A 21,903-nucleotide genomic window follows, 5' to 3' on the forward strand; every position below is an offset into this window, starting at 1 on the left:
GCAGTACTGAATCCTACTTTCTGGCAGCAAATTCAACAGATTTGGTTTCACTCCAACCATTCCAGCTGAGCCTATGCTGTAGAACTGAGACAGTTCCCAAACAGGGACCACCTGCGGGCGGGAGGGTGTGGAGGGAGGAGTGGAGGAGACCACCGAGGGCAGGAAGAGGCCTGGAGCGTGCTCCGTCAACTTGTCCTGCTGGCCCAGCACTGCTTATCAGGCACTCAGTCCTGCCCCCAAACGGCTGTTGCTGTTATGACCATTTGGCTGCCCAAGAATTCAGTAACAATGAGTTTCAAATGCGCCTTTTTTTTTTTTTTAAAGGAAAGCACTCCATTTCACAAACGATGTTTTGCAAACTTTCTCTTTCCCCACCAAATTTCTCCACATTTTTGTGTTGCCAAAAACAACCCCCGTGTCCAGGGTACAGGCAAAAATAACAGAACTGCCAGCAGAAACTGGCCAGAACTTCAGCAGCCGGTCAGGCCCCTGACCTCCTTCAGTTCTGTGGCCTCAGGGTGGAGTAGACAGACGGCCTGGGGGGACCCGAGCCCTAGACCTGGGACCTCTGCCTGGCCGGGCCGGAGGACTAGAGCTGACAGTGCCCACACTTCCACAGGGATGCAGTGCCGCTACCCAGAGCCCACCTCCGTCACGGCCAGTCGGGGGCCCGCCCAGGCTGTTCTGTTGTTGGCCACCTGCTCCTTTCTACCGTACTTCTTAAACTGACGTTTCACAGATCCGTTTGACACGCTGGTGAAAGCTTTGGCCCCTCTTCCCAAGAAACATGCATAGACACACAACTTGGGACAGATGTTTCAGGGGAGCAGTTGCCGTTTCGCCAAAAATAGGACCTAGCCCGACCATCAGCTCTAATATAATGCGTCTTTTTGAACAATAAGTAATATAAGACCCAGTACTATATATATTATATTATATATTTTTTATATATTATATTATATATTGTATTATATATTTTTATATTAATTTTTATTATATTATTTTTAATATTATATTAATTTTTGCTCCAAAAGATGTATTAGAGCTGATGGTCCGGCCTGGTCTTATTTTCGGGGAAACATGGTGGTTCCTGGGCCCCCTAAGGCGCATTCATGGATCCCAAGTTAAAGGATTTCTAATCCCTGACTTAGAAAGAGCATTAGTGTCTCCAACAGCAATCCCTCGTGCTTTTCAGTTATGGTTCTTACAGGGTCCCTCCGCACTGACAGTGTTCCAATCCCTCCCTGGTTGATCCAGGTAAGGGAGGGGGGCCCCCACTCTGCTTGCAGCCCCAGGACACTGTGGCAGGAAGTTCTGGGCTTTGTGCACGAAATCCTGGGCACCACATGGCTACAAAATAAGTGTCATCTGCACAGGCTACAGTGCTGCCCGTCTCAGTTTAACCCCAGCCACTGTGACTTTACAGAAATGAAAGGGCTGCGCAGCTGTAGTGGGAGGGGATACTGTGCATGGCTCATACTTTGCTGTCAGATGTGGGTCTTAACTGAAGTGAAGGCATTGGACCGTCACCTCAGAAACTAGCCGTCATTGGCATACCTGTCCCCACCCGGTATGAAGCTATGACCTCAATCACTGAGGAGGCCAAACCCAAAATCCAGGTCAGGCAGAGAGGGGAGCTTTACGTGCCTCCAGACATTCAACTCTAACTCGTCCTGCTGCCACATCCCAACCCACCGGGCAGCTGAATTCCTCTGGACCCATAGTTGCAACTACCCCTAGGGAATATTGATACCTCCCTTTGTGTAAGTTTCTAGGGGACTTTCCTAGCCACGACTGACTCAGAGCTCGTCTGAATTGGCAGTCTGCAGCCTGGGCAGAGCGGGCGCAGGGCTGAGCCACCAAGCAAGGAGCCTGGATGGGGGCAGGGAGGGAGGACACAGCATCATGGAAAGCAGACTCCCCCTGCAGCTGAGTCCCCAAGAGCTGGCTGGGCAGAAACTGGGTCAGAAAATCTGGACCCAGAAGAAATGAGGCATTGGGGAATTGGCTTCTCAAAGGGAGAACTGAGTCACTCTTCCCATGAGGCACTTTGCGAGTTTCTGACTCAATCTCCCTAACTCCCAAAGAGGAGGGAATAATGGGGCTAGACATGCCCAACAGAGGGCCTGAGAACTCTGACGCCCATCACCCCAGCAGGGCCACACAGGTCCCACAGCTGGGCAGTGGGACACACTGAATCGAGAAAGAGCCCCAAGGCCTCTCCTGGAAGCATACTGTGCGAAGGACCCTGAGTTCACAGCCTTGGCTAACTCTCAGTTCGACCCTCCGGTCACTGGAGAAGCCTAATGTTTAGCCAGCAAAGTGAGGGTTGAAGGGCAGGCAGCCAGTGGGAGGCCCCAGGGATGAAAGGGCCGGGCAAGGAGGGCCCGGACAGGAATGAGGCCGGGAGAACAGGCTTGCCTTCCCCCAGCCCATCCCCTGGAGGAGCCACCCTGGCCAGAAAGCCCCTCCAGACGGAGTGGTGCCTACCCATTCTCTGCCAGGGACAGCCCAGGAGGCAGCAAAGAACCTCTGAGTCCTCAGCCACTGGCACCTCTCCCAGCCCTGCCACGAACCTGGGCAAATCACTGCAAAGCCTTGCTGTCCCCACCGGTAACCTGGAAACAGAGACTGGCTGACTTAGCTACCAGGTTTACTGTGAGGTTCAAATGCAGCCCTCGCGTAACACTGTCCCCAACAAGAGAGTGCCCACAGGAGTCTCCAGCTCCTTTAGATGGCTTGTCCCAGTATCTCACTGTGACTCGTCTTGCTTTAACTCTCAACTGTCCCATCACTAGACATAGAAAATGATTGTTTGGTGCCTATGGAATCTCTTCTCTCATTTAAGGATGGCTGTCCTATTCTGAGCATCAGCTCCAGAACTGTGCCAAAGATTTCTTCATTTTTCATGAGTTCTGAGCAGCACCAGCCGTGGGTACCACAGACATAAGAGCACCCATTAGAATCCATGTCCCACCTTTTTCATCAGTCTCTAACTTTTAGGCCAAGCTCCTAGGCGGAGAAGGATAGCAGGGCCTGGGGGTCTCTCTCTGCAGAGATGCCTGCCCGGTCCCCAAGCTCCCACAGTGGAGAAGGTGCCAAGAGGAGGCTGGAGCCTGGGTCACCAGCAAGTGCTGGTAAGAGCATGGAGGAGAGACAGATGCTAGAAGGCAGAGGCCAATGATCCTAGGGGCTCCGAAGACTGAGTTTGGGGAAAATAAGGAAAACTGGGAAAATAAGAAGTAGAAACAAGAGTAGAAAAAGCAAGAGGTGCAGACAGTGAGATCTCAGCGGAGACTCAGGGTGCAGGGCCGGGCTCTGGCCAGCGTCCGTGCAGAACAGACTGTCTGGACAGAGAGAAGAGGAAGAGGAAGAGGGTGGGTTCGGTACGTCAGGGCCTGCAACCATGATTTATGGATGCTTCACTTGATTTCAGTCTCCAAACCTGGGCTCAGCATGGAGACTGAATGTCCCTCACAGCTGCTCCTTCCTGCAATAACAAGACTGACATCACTGTTGTCAGGGAAATGGTGTTTTGATTAAAATCATGTGACAGCTACTTCATGATTCAATAAACAAATCCTCTGTTAACCCTCGCTTGACAGGCCCACCAGCAGCTGTCATCAGACAGCTACCCTCGGACTGTCCAGGAGGGCAGCCCCACTTGCCTGGGAGGGGAGACCACCCATCCACACCAGGAAGGAGCAGCTGGGTTGACCCAGGCTTGACAAGGGTGTGCGTGGTGACCACACTGCTCCCTGGCAGGTCCCACATGGGGACACATGCAACATCCAGAGCACAGGCGGCTCTGCAGACCCAAGGCCCAGTCTCCAAGGGACCAAAGAGGCCCTCTTTGCCAAAAGGAACTGGCTCCCACCCCTTGGGGCCGTTCTCTCTTGGACCAAGTGGCAGGTCCAAGCCCTGGGATGCTGAATGGCTCCCACAGGGCCCTGGAGCCAGCCAAGACCTGAGGACAGTTCCCAGGGCTCTGAGGAGCCAGGGTTCACTCTGCCCCCATTTGGACAGATAGATGGGTTTGCGATGAACCACAGTGAGTGAAGGGTTAAGAACAATTTCTGGTTTGCAACTGGATGACTTCCTGGATCACTCACTTGGCTGCTGGCCCCTGACACACAGGGCTCTGCCTGGCAACAGCCAATTCCCTTTCCATCTTACCCCCGGCTCATTTTCCTTAAGTGAAACAAATGCAGGGAAGGCTCCCCGAGTATGGAGCAGGGCATTTTTCTGCGTGAAATGAACTGCAGCGTCAGAGGCCTTGCACTTCCAGGCCTCCACTGCTGGAAAAAGACCCCCAGGTAGACATAACAGCGATGTGGGGAGTCTCACCACCACCTGAAACGGAGCGGAGGCCGCCCACCCCCCAGGGCTGTTGTGAGGGTTAAGAGAGGTTCTGCCGAGTGCGTGGCAAGGTGCCTGCAGTTCCAATGCCCAAGGCTCTGGGGCAGCCATGCTCTTTCCACCATGATTCCACGCGCAGACCGGGGGCATGCCGTGCATTTAATGGCATGGCCAGTTGACCCTGAATTTGTAGGACATTCCCAAGAAAGTCTGTGGTTTAGACATAAAAACATGTAACTATCATTCCTGGTCCTTCCGTAAGGCCCAGCTGTGAAACAGACCTAAGGACACAAAGGGCTGACCGCCTCAGGCAGCTACCAGGAGCGAGGGGCTGGCTGCGGCTGTGAGGACACTGTCACCCCAGCACTTCCTCCCACGGCAGGGCCACTGCACAACAGCCCAGAGCTGCCTAAACACGATCACCTGACAAGCGTGTGGCACCATGGCAATGGGTGAACATTCTAAGAGGAAAGACTGCCACTAGGGGCCGGAAAATAGGAACGTCTTTGTGGCCTCAGTTCACATAACATGAAGGAAAAGCCAGGGACATTTAGAAGGCAGTCTCTTTTGATTTTAAAATCTCCACCAAGCAAACCCACTGGAGGAGGCGTGAGAATACAAATTATCTTCCAAATAAACCAATGCAGCTTGAGTTGAGAACAAGGCAGCCAAGCCCGTGTGCTGTTTCTGAATGTACTGATGTCATAAATCGCCCTCCGGAGGGAGAGGGGTCAGCACCCACTTTGATGGCTGAACTTAAACTTTGGCCTACCTCCTCCAGAGTGGCATCAAACGGGGCTCATAAAACATTTGGACTATTACACAGCAAAATTGACAGAAATAGTGTTTTCCTGAAGTGGAAATGACTACCAGAGAGGAGTAGTAGCAAATAAAAGCTGTGTCTATTCGGTGAGGTAAGTGGGAATGGCCTGCAACTCTACCAAACCACCCCTCTGTCCCCTGCATGGGCCTCGCTGTCTCTGATGGGGGAAAGGGAAAGACCTCAAGCCATGGACTGACAGAGCTCTAGAAAGTCCACTCCACTGCCTCAGAAAGCATTCCCAGAACAAAGGACAAGCAACAGGGCAACAGGCTTTCAAAATATACCGTTGACCCTAAAACCTGACTTTCTCCTCAGGGACAGAGTTAACAGCACTGCTTCTCGGCTTAGCCTGCTTTAGCACCAGGCCATGCTGGCCGCCCTCTGCCCACACCTACGCCCATGAGAGGGAAGGGCTCAGGCCGTGTGTCTGTGGCACTTACCTGCCCGGTGTCCTCTCTAGGCTCTCTGTGTCTCAGGAAGTGGTTCTTGTTAGTCCCAGGGGCGCTGGGCTCTTCACTGTGCTTCACAGGAAAATCTAGCTTCCTCAGCCTTTGGGCCACCACTAGAGATACAGACAGCAGCACCGTAACTGTCCCTGACCAGTGCATGTCCCTCTTCAGCCCACCTGTGCTTCCTGGCCAGGATGCCCTCAGTTGCTCCAGCATAGCAATGGGCCCCTGTGCGGAAAACGCTGGTTCACCCCAGGCCCTCACTGAAGGTGTCTTTCCTCAACAGCCATGGAAAGTGCCACCCCATCCAGCCTTACGGTTCCAGCTGGAGGCTCCCCCACATTTTGGACACTGACAGCCTACAGAGCCCCAGACAGACAAAAACGACCTGGCTGCATTTAGAACCGGTAATATCAGTTTAAAAGAACAACTCTGGAGAAAGAAATGACTTGGCTTTTCTACCCAATGAGTAATTAAACTCTCTTCGTCCTCCAGAAGATTTCCATTTCAACTGAACATTATGTAATTTCCTGGAAACAGCAGGCTTGTGCAGGCAAATGGGGAATAGAGAGACTATTCTAGGTACAAAAAAGAATTGGAGACATGTGAGTGAACAGGAAAGAGAAGAGCAAGGAACTGGATGGAAACAGGAATAGAAGAATCAGACGGAAACAGTTACATAACATCAGACCATAATCATTTCATCCGTTAAACCAAGGGAAACAAGGTGACAGCTCCTTCTCCCTCCAGAGTGTTACATCCAAGCAGCGGAGAAACAGGCTTCAAGATAATAGTGACAAGAGGAAAAAAAGTGTCAGAGGAATTTAAGTAAAATGCAAAAGGGCAGGACAAGCACCCAACTTGTTTTGGCTACCCTGCCCTGCCATCGCTAAGGGGATGGAACCAATGTGATTTCTACGGGAAAGCACCAGACTGTCAACTCAGTGACAATACAGAAATTTTAAACAAAAGTGCAACAAGAAAACATTGCCCAGCTTAACCTCTGGGTCAGGAATGACATACTTCTTTCCCCTGGAAGTCTATGCAATTATCTTGCATGCTTTGATAAGACAGCTCAAAGGTAGGCTGCTGTCTCTTTTGATTCAGGACAAGTTGTCCAGCAAATCCCCAGGGCCATGCATCACAGTGGCCAAGCTGTGGTATATCCATGAGCTGAGAGCTATTATTTCAACAAGGCCTCATTAAAAATCACACATTAACTGAGAGAGGAGATCCAAGATGGTGGAGTAGATAAACATGGTGCCTGCCTCCTTCCATGAACACATTAAAATTACAACTAAATTATAAACAACCGACCTGGAGACCATTTGAAGTCTAGCTGAACAGAAGTTTTACAACTAAGGACATAAAGCAGCAGCCACGCTGAGTCTGATAGGAGGGGCAGAGACAAGGAACGGGCCCCACACCCACGTGTGGCAGTTGAGAACCAGGCAGGATATCTTGGCCACAGAAGTTCCCCCTGGAGGATCTAGGGACCCCAGCCCCACACCAACCTCCCCAGCCCAGAACACTAATAACAAGAAGAGGAGTTCCCACAACATGTGATTGTGAAAAACAGTGGGGATTCTAACAGTTCGGGTAAGACGGAGGCTGCGGGAAAGTCAGGAGTCCTCTTAAACAGCTGGCACAGACTCATTCGCTTGCAGGCAGAGGAAGACTGACTCAGGGGGTGTCAGGGGAATGTGGGGGGGCAGATTGAGGTGTATGGCTGCAGAGCAAGGGCTGGAGGACGGTCCCATTTTCTCTTGTGGGGTCCTCCTCTTGTGTAGCCAGCAGGTGGGTGCCACCTTTAATATGTTGAGCCCTCCCCCTACACGTATGGCCAAATCCGAATCTGACTGGTCTGGTGAGCTCTGCTATTCCACTCTGCTGACTCACTGGGCCCCACCCCATCCAACACTGGAAGCACTTTCTCACGAGCAGCCAGCCCTGCCTGCACTGCACTCTTCTTGAAAAACTATCAGAGTCCAACAGACTCCAGGTGGATGGCTACTGGCCTCAGTGTGCTGAGACTTTTACTAAGTAGCCCCAGGCTCAACACTGGCACCAAACCATAATTTACGTTAACCTGGTGACCACAGCTCGTCCCACTCTAGTGACTCCGAGACTCTGCCTCACCCAACTTGCATACACAAGGTTTATTCAGTGGCTAAACCTTAAGGAAACCAGCAGGTGGCAGCTTGTCTCGGGGTGTCCTGGCTTTTTGCGGAGCGACCCCAGGCCCAGTACTGGAAGCAGACATCCTTGGTTTGCAGCGTGGCCTCGCCCACGCACCTCCAGAATTAGCACAGGCAGTGAACAACTGAGGATTATTTTGTAGCTCCTACCAGGCAGCCCCCAGCCAATCACAGGCAGTGACTGACCTGGACCTGCTCCAGAGCCCCAAATACAACACACTTGGAGGTTGTCTTCACACCACAGCAGAACACCACCCAATTAGCCCCACAAGCGGCACGCACAAAAGGTGGTCTCAACAGGCACTAGAGCTCCGTGGGGCAAATCCCACTCAGTGAGACAAACCCCCTGCACAGCAGCCGGTAAGGTGAGGATGTGGCCAAACCCCACAGCCAATCAGCCTTAAGGTCAATTCCACCCACTGAAGTGCCAATAGCAATCAAGGCTCAACTGTAACAGGAGGGCACACACAGCTTACACAAAGGACACTCCTGGAGCACCTGGAGCAGTTGACTAGGAAGACTGTGCCAGGGCGCCACAGGTCACCTACTACATAAGGCCACACAGCCAAGACTGGGATACATGAAAAATCTACCTAATAAATAGGGAGGAAAAAAAAACACAGAGAGGCAGCCAAAATGAGGACACAAAGAAACACACCCCAAATGAAAGAAGAAAACTCCAGGAAAAGAACTGAACGAAATGGAGACAAGCAACCTACCAGATAGAGTTCAAAACAATGGCTATAAGGAAGCTCAGGAACCTAGTGAGAACTTCAACAAAGAGATAGTGAGCATAAAAAAGGACACAGGAACCATAAAAAAGAATCTGTCAGAAGTGAGGAATACAATAACTGATATGAAGAATGCACTAGAAAGAATCACCAGCAGACTAGATGAAGCACAGGATCGAATCAGTGATTTGGAAGAAAGGAAAATGAGGTCGTTTAAGAAACCTCTGGGACATCAAGCATAAATTTCGCATCATAAGGGTACCAGAAGAGAAAAACCAAGGGACTGAGAACCTATTTGAAGAAATAATGACTGAAAACTTTCGTAAGCTGGAGAAAGAAATACTCAAGTCCAGGGAGCACAGAGTCCCAAACAGGCCCATACCAAGACACATTATAATTAAAATGGCAAACTTTAAAGACAAAAAGAGAGAATCCTAACAGCAGCAAGAGAAAGGCAACTAATTACTTACAGGGGAGCTCCCCTAAGATTGTCAACTGATTTCTCAACAGAAACTTTGCAGACCAGAAGGGATACACACAAAATGTCCGACGTGATAAAAAGCAAGGACCTACAACCAAGACTACTTTACCCAGCAAGGCTACCATTTAAAATCAAAAGACAGATAAAGAGCTTCCCAGAAAAGAAAAAGCTAAAGGAATTCATCACCACCAAACCAGTATTACAAAGAATGTTATAGGGACTTTTTTAAGATGGAGGGGGAGGGAAGACCAAAATTATGAATAAAATGGCAATCGCTATGTATCTACCAACAATTACTTTCAACATAAATGGATTAAATGCTTCAATAAAAAGACATAGAAGGGATGAATGGATAAGAAAACAAAATCCTTACATATGCTGCCTACAAGAGACTCACTTCAGATTGAAAGACACACACAATAAGGGATGGAAAAAAATATTTCATGAAATTAGAAACAAAAAACACAAAAGATGTGGTAGCAATATTTATACCAGACAAAATAGACTTTACAACAAAGGCTATGACAAGAGACAAGAAAGGACCCAGTAATACCATTTCTGGGCATTTATCCGAAGAAACCCAAAGTGCTACTTCGAGGGGACATTGTGCACCCATATGTTCACTGCAGCATTGTTTACAACAGCCAAGATGTGGAGGCAGCCTGGGTGTCCAACAATGGATGAATAAATAAAGAGGAGGTGGTACATGTATACAATGGACTATTTCTCAGCCATGGAAGGAATGAGATCTTGCCATCTTCAGTGGCGTGGATGGACCTGGAGGGTAATGTGCTGAGTGAAGTCTCAGACAAAGACAGATGCAAAGTGATTTCACTTAGATGTGGAATCTAAAGAACAAAATAAACAAACACAACAGGAACAAAGTCATAGATACAGAGAACATTTTGATGGTTGCCAGATGGGAGGGGGTTTGGGGGTGTGGCTGAAAAGGGGAAAAGAAGTACAAATTGGTTGTTCAAAATAGTTATGGGAATGTAGGGTATAGCGGAAGGAATACAGTCAATAATACTGTTAATAACTATGTATAGTGTCAGAGGGGTACTAGATTTGTTGGGGTGATAGATGGGGGAGGTTGAGGAGCAGGATGAAACAGGTAAAGTATCAATAAGTACAAAATGGTAGTTACAAAATAGTCATGGGAATGTATAGCACAGGGAATATAATCAATAATACGGTAATAACTATGTATAATGCCAGGTGGGTACTAGACTTATCAGGGGGATCACTTCTTAAATTATATAAATGTCTAACCACTATGCTGTACACATGAAATTAATATTGAAAAACAGTAACAGGAAAAAAAGCATTAGAACACACCAAAAAAAAATAAAATAAACCACACATTAACCTGTTTATTATTACGACACAGGATGCATTTTCAGGTTAGTATCTTCTTGGCAGCACAGAGACAAAAGATCTGGTCTCTTAAACCTGTGAATGATGAACCCCATGCAAATTGTAGAAAGAAACACTGAGGTGAATTTCATTGCTGATGAGACTTTATTGACATAGGTTTGCATGTTTGTCTCTGCTTCACTATCCTAATCGACCAAACAACTGATATAAACTGCATAGGATGAAAAAATTACAGCAATCTACAGTTGAGGCAATTGTACAAATCTAAGTGGAACTGTTGCCTAAGAGGCGGGACTAAAGAAAGGTCACATAAAACTTATTTCTTAAGAGCAGTAAAATCCCTTCATTGTGTCAGTGGGAGAATGTAATGTAGTTTGGTACCTTTGATCACTTGTTCCATGAATACAACACGTCAGAGGACAGATTTTAGAAATTCATTGAACACGTATTTATTGAGCACCTATTATGTACACCAGACACTGATCTAGGCGCTGGCGATACAGAAGACAAAACAGACAAAAATCCCTGCCCTTACAGAGCTCGTGGAGCTTACATTCTAGTGAAATCAAGTTAAGAAAACTAACTCATGGAGAAAATCACCAAGTTATGAGCCAAAAAACTTCTCTAGCAGTTACTAAAGGGATTCCCTACTGTTTAATTCAGAAAAAAGCAATGAAGTCCCTGAGGAGTCACTTAAGAAGACAGGCCCCTACTGAAATCCCTGACCCATGCCGAAGAAAGCAAGGGTCTCCCCTGTACCACAGTCCTAGGGCCAAAGGTCAATGCTCAGGGCTCCCAGGGGAGTACAGAAGGGCATATCCCAAAATCAACGGCATTTCTACCTAAGAGTAAAGCAATGGTTCTGTAAATTTGTTTCAAGAATCAACAATAGTCTCTCAAATATGAAATTCAATGAAGAGGAACACATCCTACAGGTAATAAAAAAATAAAAAGAACCATGAAACAAATTAAATGTTTACAACATAATAGTTTAAGATATAAAATGAGAACGTAGAAAATATTTTTGCTTAGGAAAATATTTAATCTTTTGCTCAAAAAGCAATAAAATAGAAAATTTCTATAAGGTAATTCAGCCATTTTAAATACAGGCAGGTAATTTCTGATTTAAATTTTTTTTAAATCAGTTTTTCTCTAAGGTAGGACAAGCTTGAAAAAATTTGCTCAAACTTGGCTTTACGTGCTGGTACGAAGTTTTACAGGCGTCTTTAGACTTCACAAAACAGAACAGGGCTCCCTGGGTTTAAAAGAGGCTGTCATTGGAAGAAACGATTCCAAAACCAAAACAGAAACAAGGAAACTACAGAGCAGGATGCACTGAGAGAAAAATGAGCTACAATGAAACCTCATTAATTAAAATTAATTAGGGACAAGGCAAGCTTGAGTAAGTAAAAATGCAAATACATTTAGATGAAAAAATATTTAACTTCTCCATGAAATACAAATGTGTATATTTCCGGGATAAAGAGTAAACTGAATGCATCTTTTGAAAAAAGGTGTGGCCTTATAAAAATTCTCATGAATGGTATTTTAATATAATTGAAAAGGGTGATTAGTAACTGGCACATCAAACTGGTAAAGGGTGATTTTTAAAGAGAGCTTTAAAATTATTTTAGTTCAGACCCAATTGGGCTTCCTTACATACTATTAATTTGCTTCAGCAAACCCTCCCTTCAGCTTAATTCATTATCTTAAATTCCAGGAGGAATTAATGAGGTTTTACTGTAACAGCAGAAAAACAAAGATTTCAAATGATAAGATTCCAGCATCACCCATAAACGAAACTTCAGTTGGAAAGCTACTTCTATGCAAGGCAGCAAGGACCAGATGTTAACACAGCTGGAAGCAGAACAACGTGAAGAGCAGGCAAGCCTCACAGTGTTAGACCAGTGGTTAGAAATACAAAACTGCGGTTTTACACTGATTAGGAGGCACTCAATTTTAAGTTTTCTCAGGGGAGAGAAGTATTTTTGAATGCACTCACAGTGGCAAGCTGTGGAAATTCAGTTTGACTTCAACATCACACATTAGTAGAAAGATACATCTGTACTTCAGGTTTCCAAATGACATGATTACAGTCAAAAGCAAGCAAATAAAAACCAAAACAATCAACACATGAATTCTGAGCTTCCACATTCCCCTTTTATGTAAGACACTGTTGCAGATCATCCAGGAAAATGTGTCTCCCAAATAGAGTGTTTATAAATTATTCTAAACTATGTACATTTAACTTTGGAATGATGGAGAGACACACAGATACATGTAAACACCAAGAGAATCACCGCACTCCATGTCTGGGTCCCAACCCATTCAGGCGTGGTCAGAAACATTAAGTGGCCCGGGCCTCATGAAACAGCAAGGATGCAGGAGCCCAGATGGTGCCAGACAATTCGTCAGGAGACAATCAAGAAATGATTGTACCGAATGTCAGGAATTGATCACAAACAATAAGAATGGTTTAAACATAATTATCCCAACAAGGAAGACAAATAAATACAATTCCATTTCATCTTCAGAATCAAGTCACAGAAATGTGATTTCTTTAAGTTGTTCCATTTGCTTAGATGAGGTCTTGAAGGTTTTCCATTTTTTCTCCACCCAGTTTAAGAACACATTGACTAGAAACCTGTGATAAGAATTTAGTAAAGTCTTTTCCCTCCTGTTTTTCATCATGCCAACGCCAGCACTGGAAAATTCCAAACAAAATCAAGTTAGTGGTACAGAAAGTTCATGGACTATCTATGTGACTATTAGGCACAACAACAATGATCCAAAAGGATGAGACTATGAACTTCTCATTGTGGTCAATTTCTTTACTCTGCCAGCTAATCAAAAGTTAAACTTTAAAAACTAATTAAAATCCAAACAAAAATTGTGATCACCAGTTTAGAATCACATTCTTACCCAGCCCTAGACATGGACCTGAGAAAATGGCCTGTTCAATGGTGGGCCAAGAAGAGGGGCACAAGCATTCTGGGAGCTCCCCACCCTCCCTGTCGCCCGCACGCTTATTGCCTTTCCCACTTAACACCACTCACAGCCTGTCAGCCAAAGCAGAAGCTGCCAGGCAGAGCACAGAAGGACATACCACTTAGAGCTTCCTGTGCGAAGTACTTGACATCCGTGTCTTCATCTTGGCCTAACTTCTGTAGTACCGGCCTAACTTCCTCCTGCAAGGCACTAAAATCCAACAGCATTATCTGTGAAAGTCTCTGGGCCAGAAAACTGTTATGGTAATATACACCCCAGGGTAATTTTTAAAGTTTAAAATAAAAAAAATATTTTAAAACACCTATAAATTTGACAAGTACTAAATAATTTCTAAAGTGGTCAGCAGAATTAGTTTCAATGATCTACACATATACGAGCTTAAATACAGAAGTCAGAGTGGATACCCTCAAAAATGATTGTTGAATTACTTTATTCTTTGCTTAAACAAACCCACTTCTTAGGTAAAGTGAAAATCACTGAATTTAATTTTAGCTATCATTCCTCACTATAAGGTAAAAATTTACATCTATTTTTAAAATAAGAATAGTATTAAAATCTTACCCAGAATCTAGAATTGGTCCAATTTTCTGTAGAGATTTGGCCACGTTGAAACGGACATTCGCTACTTGGTCTCCTGCCATTTTCAATACGATGGGCAGCATCTGCTTAGTAGTTATTTCCTGGCCACAGGCTTCAGACAGTGCCTAGAAAAGGAAGGCACATTTAAAGCACTTTCATTTTTTAAAATATGTCAAAATCTAAAAAGACAATATTTAATAAGAAAGTAAACTGATCAACAGGAAAATGTTTCTACTTTGAGCATCTGAATGATACAAGGTTGCATTCAAAAAACCCCAGAATTAAACCAGAATTCACAACTGACTTCACTATTGTAGATTTTAATATGATTTTAAAAACTGACATTTTCTCTCATCTCTTAACTGTCCAAATTAATCAGTATAAGAAATAAATTCCAAATAGAAGACAATATATTCAGAATTCAGAAACACAGTCCTGAATAATTGCTTTAACACCAGAGCACAGCAACAACAGCTGTGTAATACTTACATTAACGCAGAATAAAGTGGTCATTCTATGCAAATAATTAGGATCATTTGCCATTACTAACACTTTGGGAACGATGGTATTTTGGGCCCACTCAGTACCAAACTTCTGAACTAGTTTCATGAGGTTGTTGGTGGCAGCTTCACGGATGGCATATACTACAGAAGAGGTGAAAAACATATTGTCGTGCTGCTTACATTATAAGCATAACCTAGTTTACGTACATCATCAGCAAAACCCAAATTCTGCACACACACTCCAAATTTAGCCATACTGCAACGGCAAACATTTTCAGCTACAACTTATAATATACTGGTTTGGTCTTATAGTTTCAAAATGTGTAGTATGTCTAAGGAAAAAGGAGGTAAAGAGCTCATTAGAGGTGTCATTAATTAATTAACAAATATGAGTGTCTGTTATGTGTTAAAGAAGGAGTACATAAGATACTTCCCCTCAAAGATTTTACACTCTGCCAGAGAAATGAAAGCTAAGGCACTCCAAGAAGTCACATGGTATAAGACTGATGATAAAAAAGTATGAAATTGTGTAGTAAAGACCATGAGGGCTAGAGGAGTTTAGAGAAGAGAGAACAGGGAGGTCTGAGAAAGCTTTGGAAAGAGAGGCCTTGCACTGGGCCTTGAAGATTAGAGAGGATTTATGTAAATAGAGAGAAGAGGACATGGATTCCTGGAAAGGGTCAAAACAAATGTATCCAGGGCACAAAGGAAAAGAACTAAAATCTAAAAATGTGAGGTTGGACAGTCAGGGTAGACTCAGAACACAGAGCTTCTTGAAAGCTAAATTTACATGTTGTAAAAAACACAGTGATGGGTTTTGAAAGCAAACTTGTGACCTGGTGACCAGTGTGGTACTTTAGCAGGATTATTCCAGCAGTGGCAATAACAGCTGAGGAGAGAAATACAGTGAGGAAGTGGTTTAGAGGCCACTGTGGTCATCTACATAATAGCAAATGAAAACTTCACTCTTAAAAATGTTCATGTTGAGACATGTCAAATGTCTTCTGTGAATAAACATACCTGCTTTAACATCTAATAATTCCTTACAAGATCATTCATCAAAGATATCATAAATCTAGATAAGAAAGGCCTGAACTACACTATCTTCTCAACAACTGCTTGCTACATACAGCACTGAACAAAGACAGTGCTACTTCATTTCGCAGGTCCAAGACAACTCAACATTGCGGCATAGATAACAAATCTAGGGTGAGGGGGTACTGATTCCTTCTTCTTCTCTCTCCAGGTAGGCCCAAACCTGCTCGGTGACAGGATGGACAAGAATAGCTATGTAAGCCACAGCCCCAATTCTGGACAATTGATACAAAGCTTCCAGACAAGGAATATCCAACTCTTCCCAGTACATAGAGGCTTTTAGGCAATTCCGTTGATGAGATCAGGCAAGAGAGCATAGCCAAGGAACTATATATATTACCAACATGCAACCTGACCCAAGTCTGCGGGAGAATCAGCCTGTCGGTTTTATCTAGAAGCACTCTCTAAGGTGTAAGCCCACGTCAACTGTTTCATCCACAGTGCAGATTCTCTCCCTTGCAATTCATAGTCTTCGTCATTGGCACAACCTGTCCACACTGCCTCCCCTAAGGAGGGAGTAACTAGAGCATGTGTGTTCTCTAATTGTTTTTTAATTGGCTTGAGATTTTTTTCATCCTAATGCCATTACCATAAGAAGGGATGTCACTACAGAGAAACCAGAGGCAGCGCACACACACTTGGCCTTCACCCATTACTTGAAACGCACTCATCTCTACTTGGCCAGATGCCTACTATGTTCTTGGCTCCTCTCAATTTTGTTGCCAAAAGAATGCAAACCATTCCCCAGTTCTGCCTGTTTTCTCTCCTTGTTTTGTCTCTCTCCTTCTTTGCCTCTACCCTCAAGGTCTGCCTGACTTGCAAGGTTCTTCTGAATGTCTAACACACTCCATCTGCTCTTTAACTTCAATAGTTCTTCCTGTCTCCTATAAAAATATTAACTCCCCTTCTAAATTCCTCCCCGTGGTCAATGCTGTCCACTCAACCATGAGGACAGATTTCTTCCTTATACGTCTCTGGATTTTTCAGAATATTCTTTTAGTAGTTTAATAATCAGTTTCAAAAAATTCCAAAAGTTCCAAAAAAACTCACAAAAAATTCCAAAAGTTCCAAAAAAACTCATTGATCAGTGATCAATTAATACATAACAGTTATCTAAAATGTAAAAAATAAAACAAACAAAAAAATCTATGTGATTAAGTATAGAACAATTTCAGAGATGACATTTCATTGGTTCAAAGAATGCCTGTAAAGCCCACTTTAGCATACTGCTACTAAAACAAACAAACAAACAAACAAAGATCAGGGTCTCTCCTGCTCCCAAATTGGAAGAAAATATAAGAGAAAGAGGAAGGAGTAATCCTTCCTTACACAGAGCAATCCTACATAGAAAAAGTGTCAGGAATTAAATTCTTTGTGGAAGGCTAGGACTTTAGAAGTTCCTCAAAATAAATCTAGAATGCCAGCTTTCCAAGAAAGTATCGAATGACATTCTGGGAGATGTCATTCCCACTAACATTAAATATGTATCAAAAATAATATAAGCACTTTTTCCCTAAAAAAAAAAAAGAAATTTCTTTCCTATGATTTGTCAAACTTAAGTTTCATTTAAAAAAAAAAATTTGGCCATAAAATGGTAAATTTAGAAAAGCAAAAAGAAATAGTATTCATAGTCTAGTTTGAGAACATTGAAATTATCTACATATAGATGCCTTTACATTATTTGCATGTTTTTCTCATACCCCTCCTCTGCACTCTTAACCATATGACCTCCCATATGATCCAAATATGCCCTTAACAAAACCACCACCATGTCCAAGCAGATATCACCACTCCTCCCAAATACCCAGGCATAAGCACCCAGAAGAACAGAGATACACTCAACACATACGTAAGATGCTGTGGAACTACCATATCCATCAAAATATGAAACTGAAGGTCACAGGACATTATGTTCTGAGCCCCCAGAGCCCTCATCTGACAGATCTCAGACCACACTGAAGCTGCCAAGTCTGGACCTGGGGCCTGGCACTGGACCTCACTGGTACAAAGGGCGCCCTTCCCACCCACCGCTGCCTGGAAGACAAGAGGAGACACACAGACCTGAGACCTTGTCAAAAAGTCAACTGCTAACAAATTAACATATAAAATTGTTTTATATAAACATCAAGAGTCTTGTATATTATGATAAACAGCAGTACCTGTTTTCATTTGTAATACAGTTTGTGGCATTCGAAGAAAAGGATGCTGTGATTGCTGAAGCGAATTATGTTATAAATACAAAGAGAAGATAAAGTATTAAAAACTTGTTTTCTAAATGTTCTCCCATCTGACATGCCCTGAGCTCACAGTTTGCCATCTCTTAGCATTACAGCAGCAGTAGCCAAGGGTGCAGGCAGTGAGCTTGCCTTTCATTAAAAAAGAAATCTGGGCCCTCTCCGTCTTAGGTCACAGCTGACATCTCCCACTCCTAGACTCCTTCACTGTGACACTGTATACCTCCTTCTCTATGTCACCTCAAAGAAGACAAGTAGCCATTTCTTCCCCATAGACCTTTCATGAATCCAACTCAGTCTAGAGTGGCTGAAGACACAAAGAGGGAACCAGTCAAGCAGAAGACCTTGGGAAAAGAAAGGAGTAAGTATATGTATAAAAGAGATAGTCTGAAAATAATGTAATAGAGTAAGAAACAGGGCAAAGAGATTGTTTAATGGAGAAAATAAAGTTTAAGATCGAAGTAAACTGGTAGAAAATACAAATGTCAAACTTGTGTTCAGAGGAAGCTAACTGGACTTTAATCAGTCTTTCTTCATCTCTACATAGGTAAGGCAAAATACCTGCTCAGATTAGGATTCCTTTCCAAAAAATAAATATATAAACAAAATGTGATATATGCAAAAACATGAGCCTTCCATTAAGACCTGTTTTTAACTTATTTACTTACCATGGTCCACGAGCCAGGCCATACATAAAGAATTCAGCTTTTCATCAAAGAATTCCACACCCTATGGATACAGAAGAGTCCATTAATACACACCTCCAAAATTTAGAAATCAGGACAATCTATTTGTATTATACCAAAGTGACCTGAGAGCTAAAAAAACACACACAAAAAAACCCCAAAAAAACAAACACTTGTTTCCAAATAAGCTGAATTCATGAACCAGTCTGAAAAGGAATACCATGGCATTTGATTTACAAATTGTAAATCTATTTTATTGGATAGAAATCATAAACAAAGCAAAGTGAGTGAGATGGCCCAGACCTTGCTAAGTGGAAGAGAACGGGGTGGCCAGGAGCCAGATACAATACTGCAAATTGAGCAGAAAGAATGCAGTGTGGATAGTCTACCAAGCAATCTGTATAGTATTTGTAAGACTGAATTACCCAGGAAAACACCTGTCAATAATATTGATAATTCTCAAAATTTTCCCTTTTAGGTTAGTATCATCCTTATTAAATTATTAAGGATGAAGAAAATGACATCAAGAAGTAGAGATATTCCCAATTGCAGTTATTTCTGAGATGATCGGCGAAAGCAGAGGAAAAAGAATAAAGCAGGCACAAGACTGCAGGTGACAAGGCCCTAGTACAAGGGCACAGCTAAAGGCATCGCGGCTCTCCCAGTTTTGCTCTTCCTGTCAATGGGTGGCCACTCTGGCACAGGCTGGGGACAAGCTCCTGGAGCTGATTTACACAGACCTGTCACTGTGGGTCTTCAGCATCATGTGTGAGAATGTGTGATGTATGCTCTCCTAACACCTCCCTTCTAACACCTCCCTTTTGAGCTCCACGTTTCTTTGGATCCTAAGAAGTCCAGTGATTACATATTTTAAATTAAAAGATATGGTGTAAGTTTCAGCATTTTGAAAATAGTGATTTAACAGCATAAAATAGTTTTATAATAGATTTTATAAACAAGTTTTAGCATACACTTAGATTACCATGTCAGTTCTCAAAGATTTCATTTTCATTTTAAGTTATGGATCTTTCTTGAGTCCTAATTAACTTTCATTTCCTGATTTTTGTGATTCAACTTTACATTTATGCATGATGGCCCACAAGCCAGGCCATACAGAAAGTCATAAAAGACTTTTATAAATTGACTACCTGATATAAAAACCTTTACAGATAGGGGCGGCTGGTTAGCTCAGTTGGTCAGAGCATGGTGCTGGTAGCACCAAGGTTGCCAGTTCGATCTCCACATTGGCCACTGTGAGCTGCGCCCTCCTTAAAAACAAACCTTTACAGATAATAAAACAAAAATAATATATATAATACTAACAAGAAGTTGAAGTTGTATAACAAAATGTTCATGACCACTGCATGTGACCCTTGCCAGACAGCAAAGTCACCATCTGCCTTGCTGCCTCCATAGAGCTACCAACTTTTACTGACCTCCCACGTCTACAAAGAGCAGAGGTTAAAAAAAATAGTCCTTAAATTCACCTTCCCTCTGGACAGTTTTTTCAGTCTTTAGCAAACCAGTCAGCCACTGCTGCTTTCCACTCTGGAGAGGTGAATCATGAGAGTAACCAGCAAAGAACAGGAGGTGAACCTCAGCAGTTGGAAGTGACAGAAGGAAAGGAGGCAACAAGATGACTTCGTCTGACCCTTTTAGCTATATATTGATCTTTGGCATTCATTTTGAAGAGTGGGACACTTCAAATTTTATAAAACATACGATGCCACAGACATGCAAAAGATGCATTTCATAAACTAAATATATCAAAATTAGCAATACAAATTCAATGGTCCAAGAAAGGAAAAAAATAAATCCCATATGCTATGATCTGAAAGGAATGCAAGTGGGGGTGAGAGAAGGGAAACAAACTGGAGTACAGTAATGTTAGCTGTAAACTGACATGATTTTATGAGCTTTCTCAAAAAATATTCAGGTATTCATTTATTCAACATTCCACAAATGTTAAGTGCCTGATGAATGCCAGGCACATGAAATAAAACACTGAACACAGTCCCTACCCTAAAAGAGACATTGTCCATCTCCCCAACTAGATTTGTAAGAGACAGTTAGAATACTGTGATTCTGTAATTCCTTTTTGTTCAAAGTTACTGCACTAATGAAAATGAAAGCCATCCTACAGGCAAGTAGAACAGGCCACACTTAGATGTGTCTAAATGAACATAATCCTACAAGTTACTGGGGCCTCTTACTTGCTTTCCTGGTAAATCTGCTCCACTACCTGTGTTACCCTTCACCTCACAGAGCACACATACTCACCAGCTGGCCCGCCAGGAGTGGCATATATTCAATGATGGCCAGCCGGACCCTCCACTTGGCATCTTCAGCCAGCTCCACTATGGCAGGAAGGAGAGACTGAGAGAGCTGACAGATTCCAATCACTTCATTTACACAATCCAAATTAGAGATGATATTCAAGCGAACTTCAGGACACTACAAGTATACAAGCACCAAAATAACACATATAAACAATCAAGTTTTCTGCTCAGTATTTTCCTGCAGTTATAAGGTAAAAACCGCTAAATAAAGTTTAAGAAAGTATTGAGTCAGGTGAAAAAAAGTATAGTCTTAGAAGAAATACTGAATAATGAATGAGTACACAATTCAAAGCACATAAATGTAACGGATCTTAAGCAGAAGTTTCAATGAAAAGTCTATAGGATAATAAAGAGCATTCACAGGCTCTGGATTCAAATTACATGCATTCAAATCCCAGATCTGCCACTGCCGAGAATTTGGGTGAGTTATTTTATCTCTTTGTGCCTTGGCTTCCTCATCTGTGAAAATATAACTGCATATTAAGTTTAAAGAGAAGAAATCAGTGCATATCAGCAGGAATCAGGCAGAGAATGGATAGACACTTTAAAGTCTGTATCAATGGCTCCTTATGCCCATTTCCTGGGGAATTTGCAACCTCATAGTTAAACACAGGGATTGTCACTGGTTTAAAATAAGTTACTTTTTAAAATCCCTTCATCCCTGTTTTGGATTCTATTTTAGTGAAACCCCAAACCAAAACCAAAGCAAATCACCAACTATTAAGCAACAGAATTTATAGCCAGACTCACCTCATCCTTTAACTGAGCTAAAAAAAGGGGCAGAAGATGTTCAATGGTATTCTCTTTGCCCAAAATGGTAGACAATCCCATAATTACAGAAGCTAGAGCTGATTTGACATGTTGATTTGTATCGGATACTAATTCCTAAAATAAAATCAAAATTAAAAGACTTTCTTTTTTGCAAGATAACAGAAACTTCAATATAATTTCCCAAGGAATTTAAAAAGACAGCACTATTTCGATATTGATTTAGATGATTTAGACCATTTGTCAGACAACATAAACTTATGTACCAAAGA

At 43.2% G+C, this 21,903-nt stretch overlaps 1 protein-coding gene across 10 annotated transcripts in view; it reads right to left on the reverse strand.

Annotated features, from left to right (window-relative positions):
• Positions 1-21,903, reverse strand: part of PPP2R1B (protein phosphatase 2 scaffold subunit Abeta) — a gene marked incomplete at its 3' end in the record, with an annotated part of 36,989 nt that overhangs the window by 3,918 nt on the left and 11,168 nt on the right. For 7 of the 10 annotated variants that reach the window (XR_013994165.1, XM_081062456.1, XM_081062457.1 and 4 more), the window contains 7 exons: positions 21,614-21,748; positions 20,805-20,978; positions 18,507-18,567; positions 14,496-14,650; positions 13,989-14,131; positions 13,525-13,616; positions 5,623-5,744 (listed from right to left, as the gene is read on the reverse strand). Coding sequence is in view for 9 of the 10 variants with exons in the window: in XM_081062456.1 (XP_080918582.1) it covers positions 5,623-5,744; positions 13,525-13,616; positions 13,989-14,131; positions 14,496-14,650; positions 18,507-18,567; positions 20,805-20,978; positions 21,614-21,748 (882 nt within the window). Of the gene's footprint in view, positions 1-5,622; positions 5,745-10,390; positions 13,123-13,524; positions 13,617-13,988; positions 14,132-14,495; positions 14,651-18,506; positions 18,568-20,804; positions 20,979-21,613; positions 21,749-21,903 lie in introns of those variants that run through there. The other 3 variants (XM_081062460.1, XM_081062461.1, XM_081062455.1) reach the window with 1 other exon arrangement.

Source organism: Rhinolophus hipposideros (assembly GCF_964194185.1).
Source record: "Rhinolophus hipposideros genome assembly, chromosome: 10".
Taxonomy (NCBI): Eukaryota; Metazoa; Chordata; class Mammalia; order Chiroptera; family Rhinolophidae; genus Rhinolophus; species Rhinolophus hipposideros.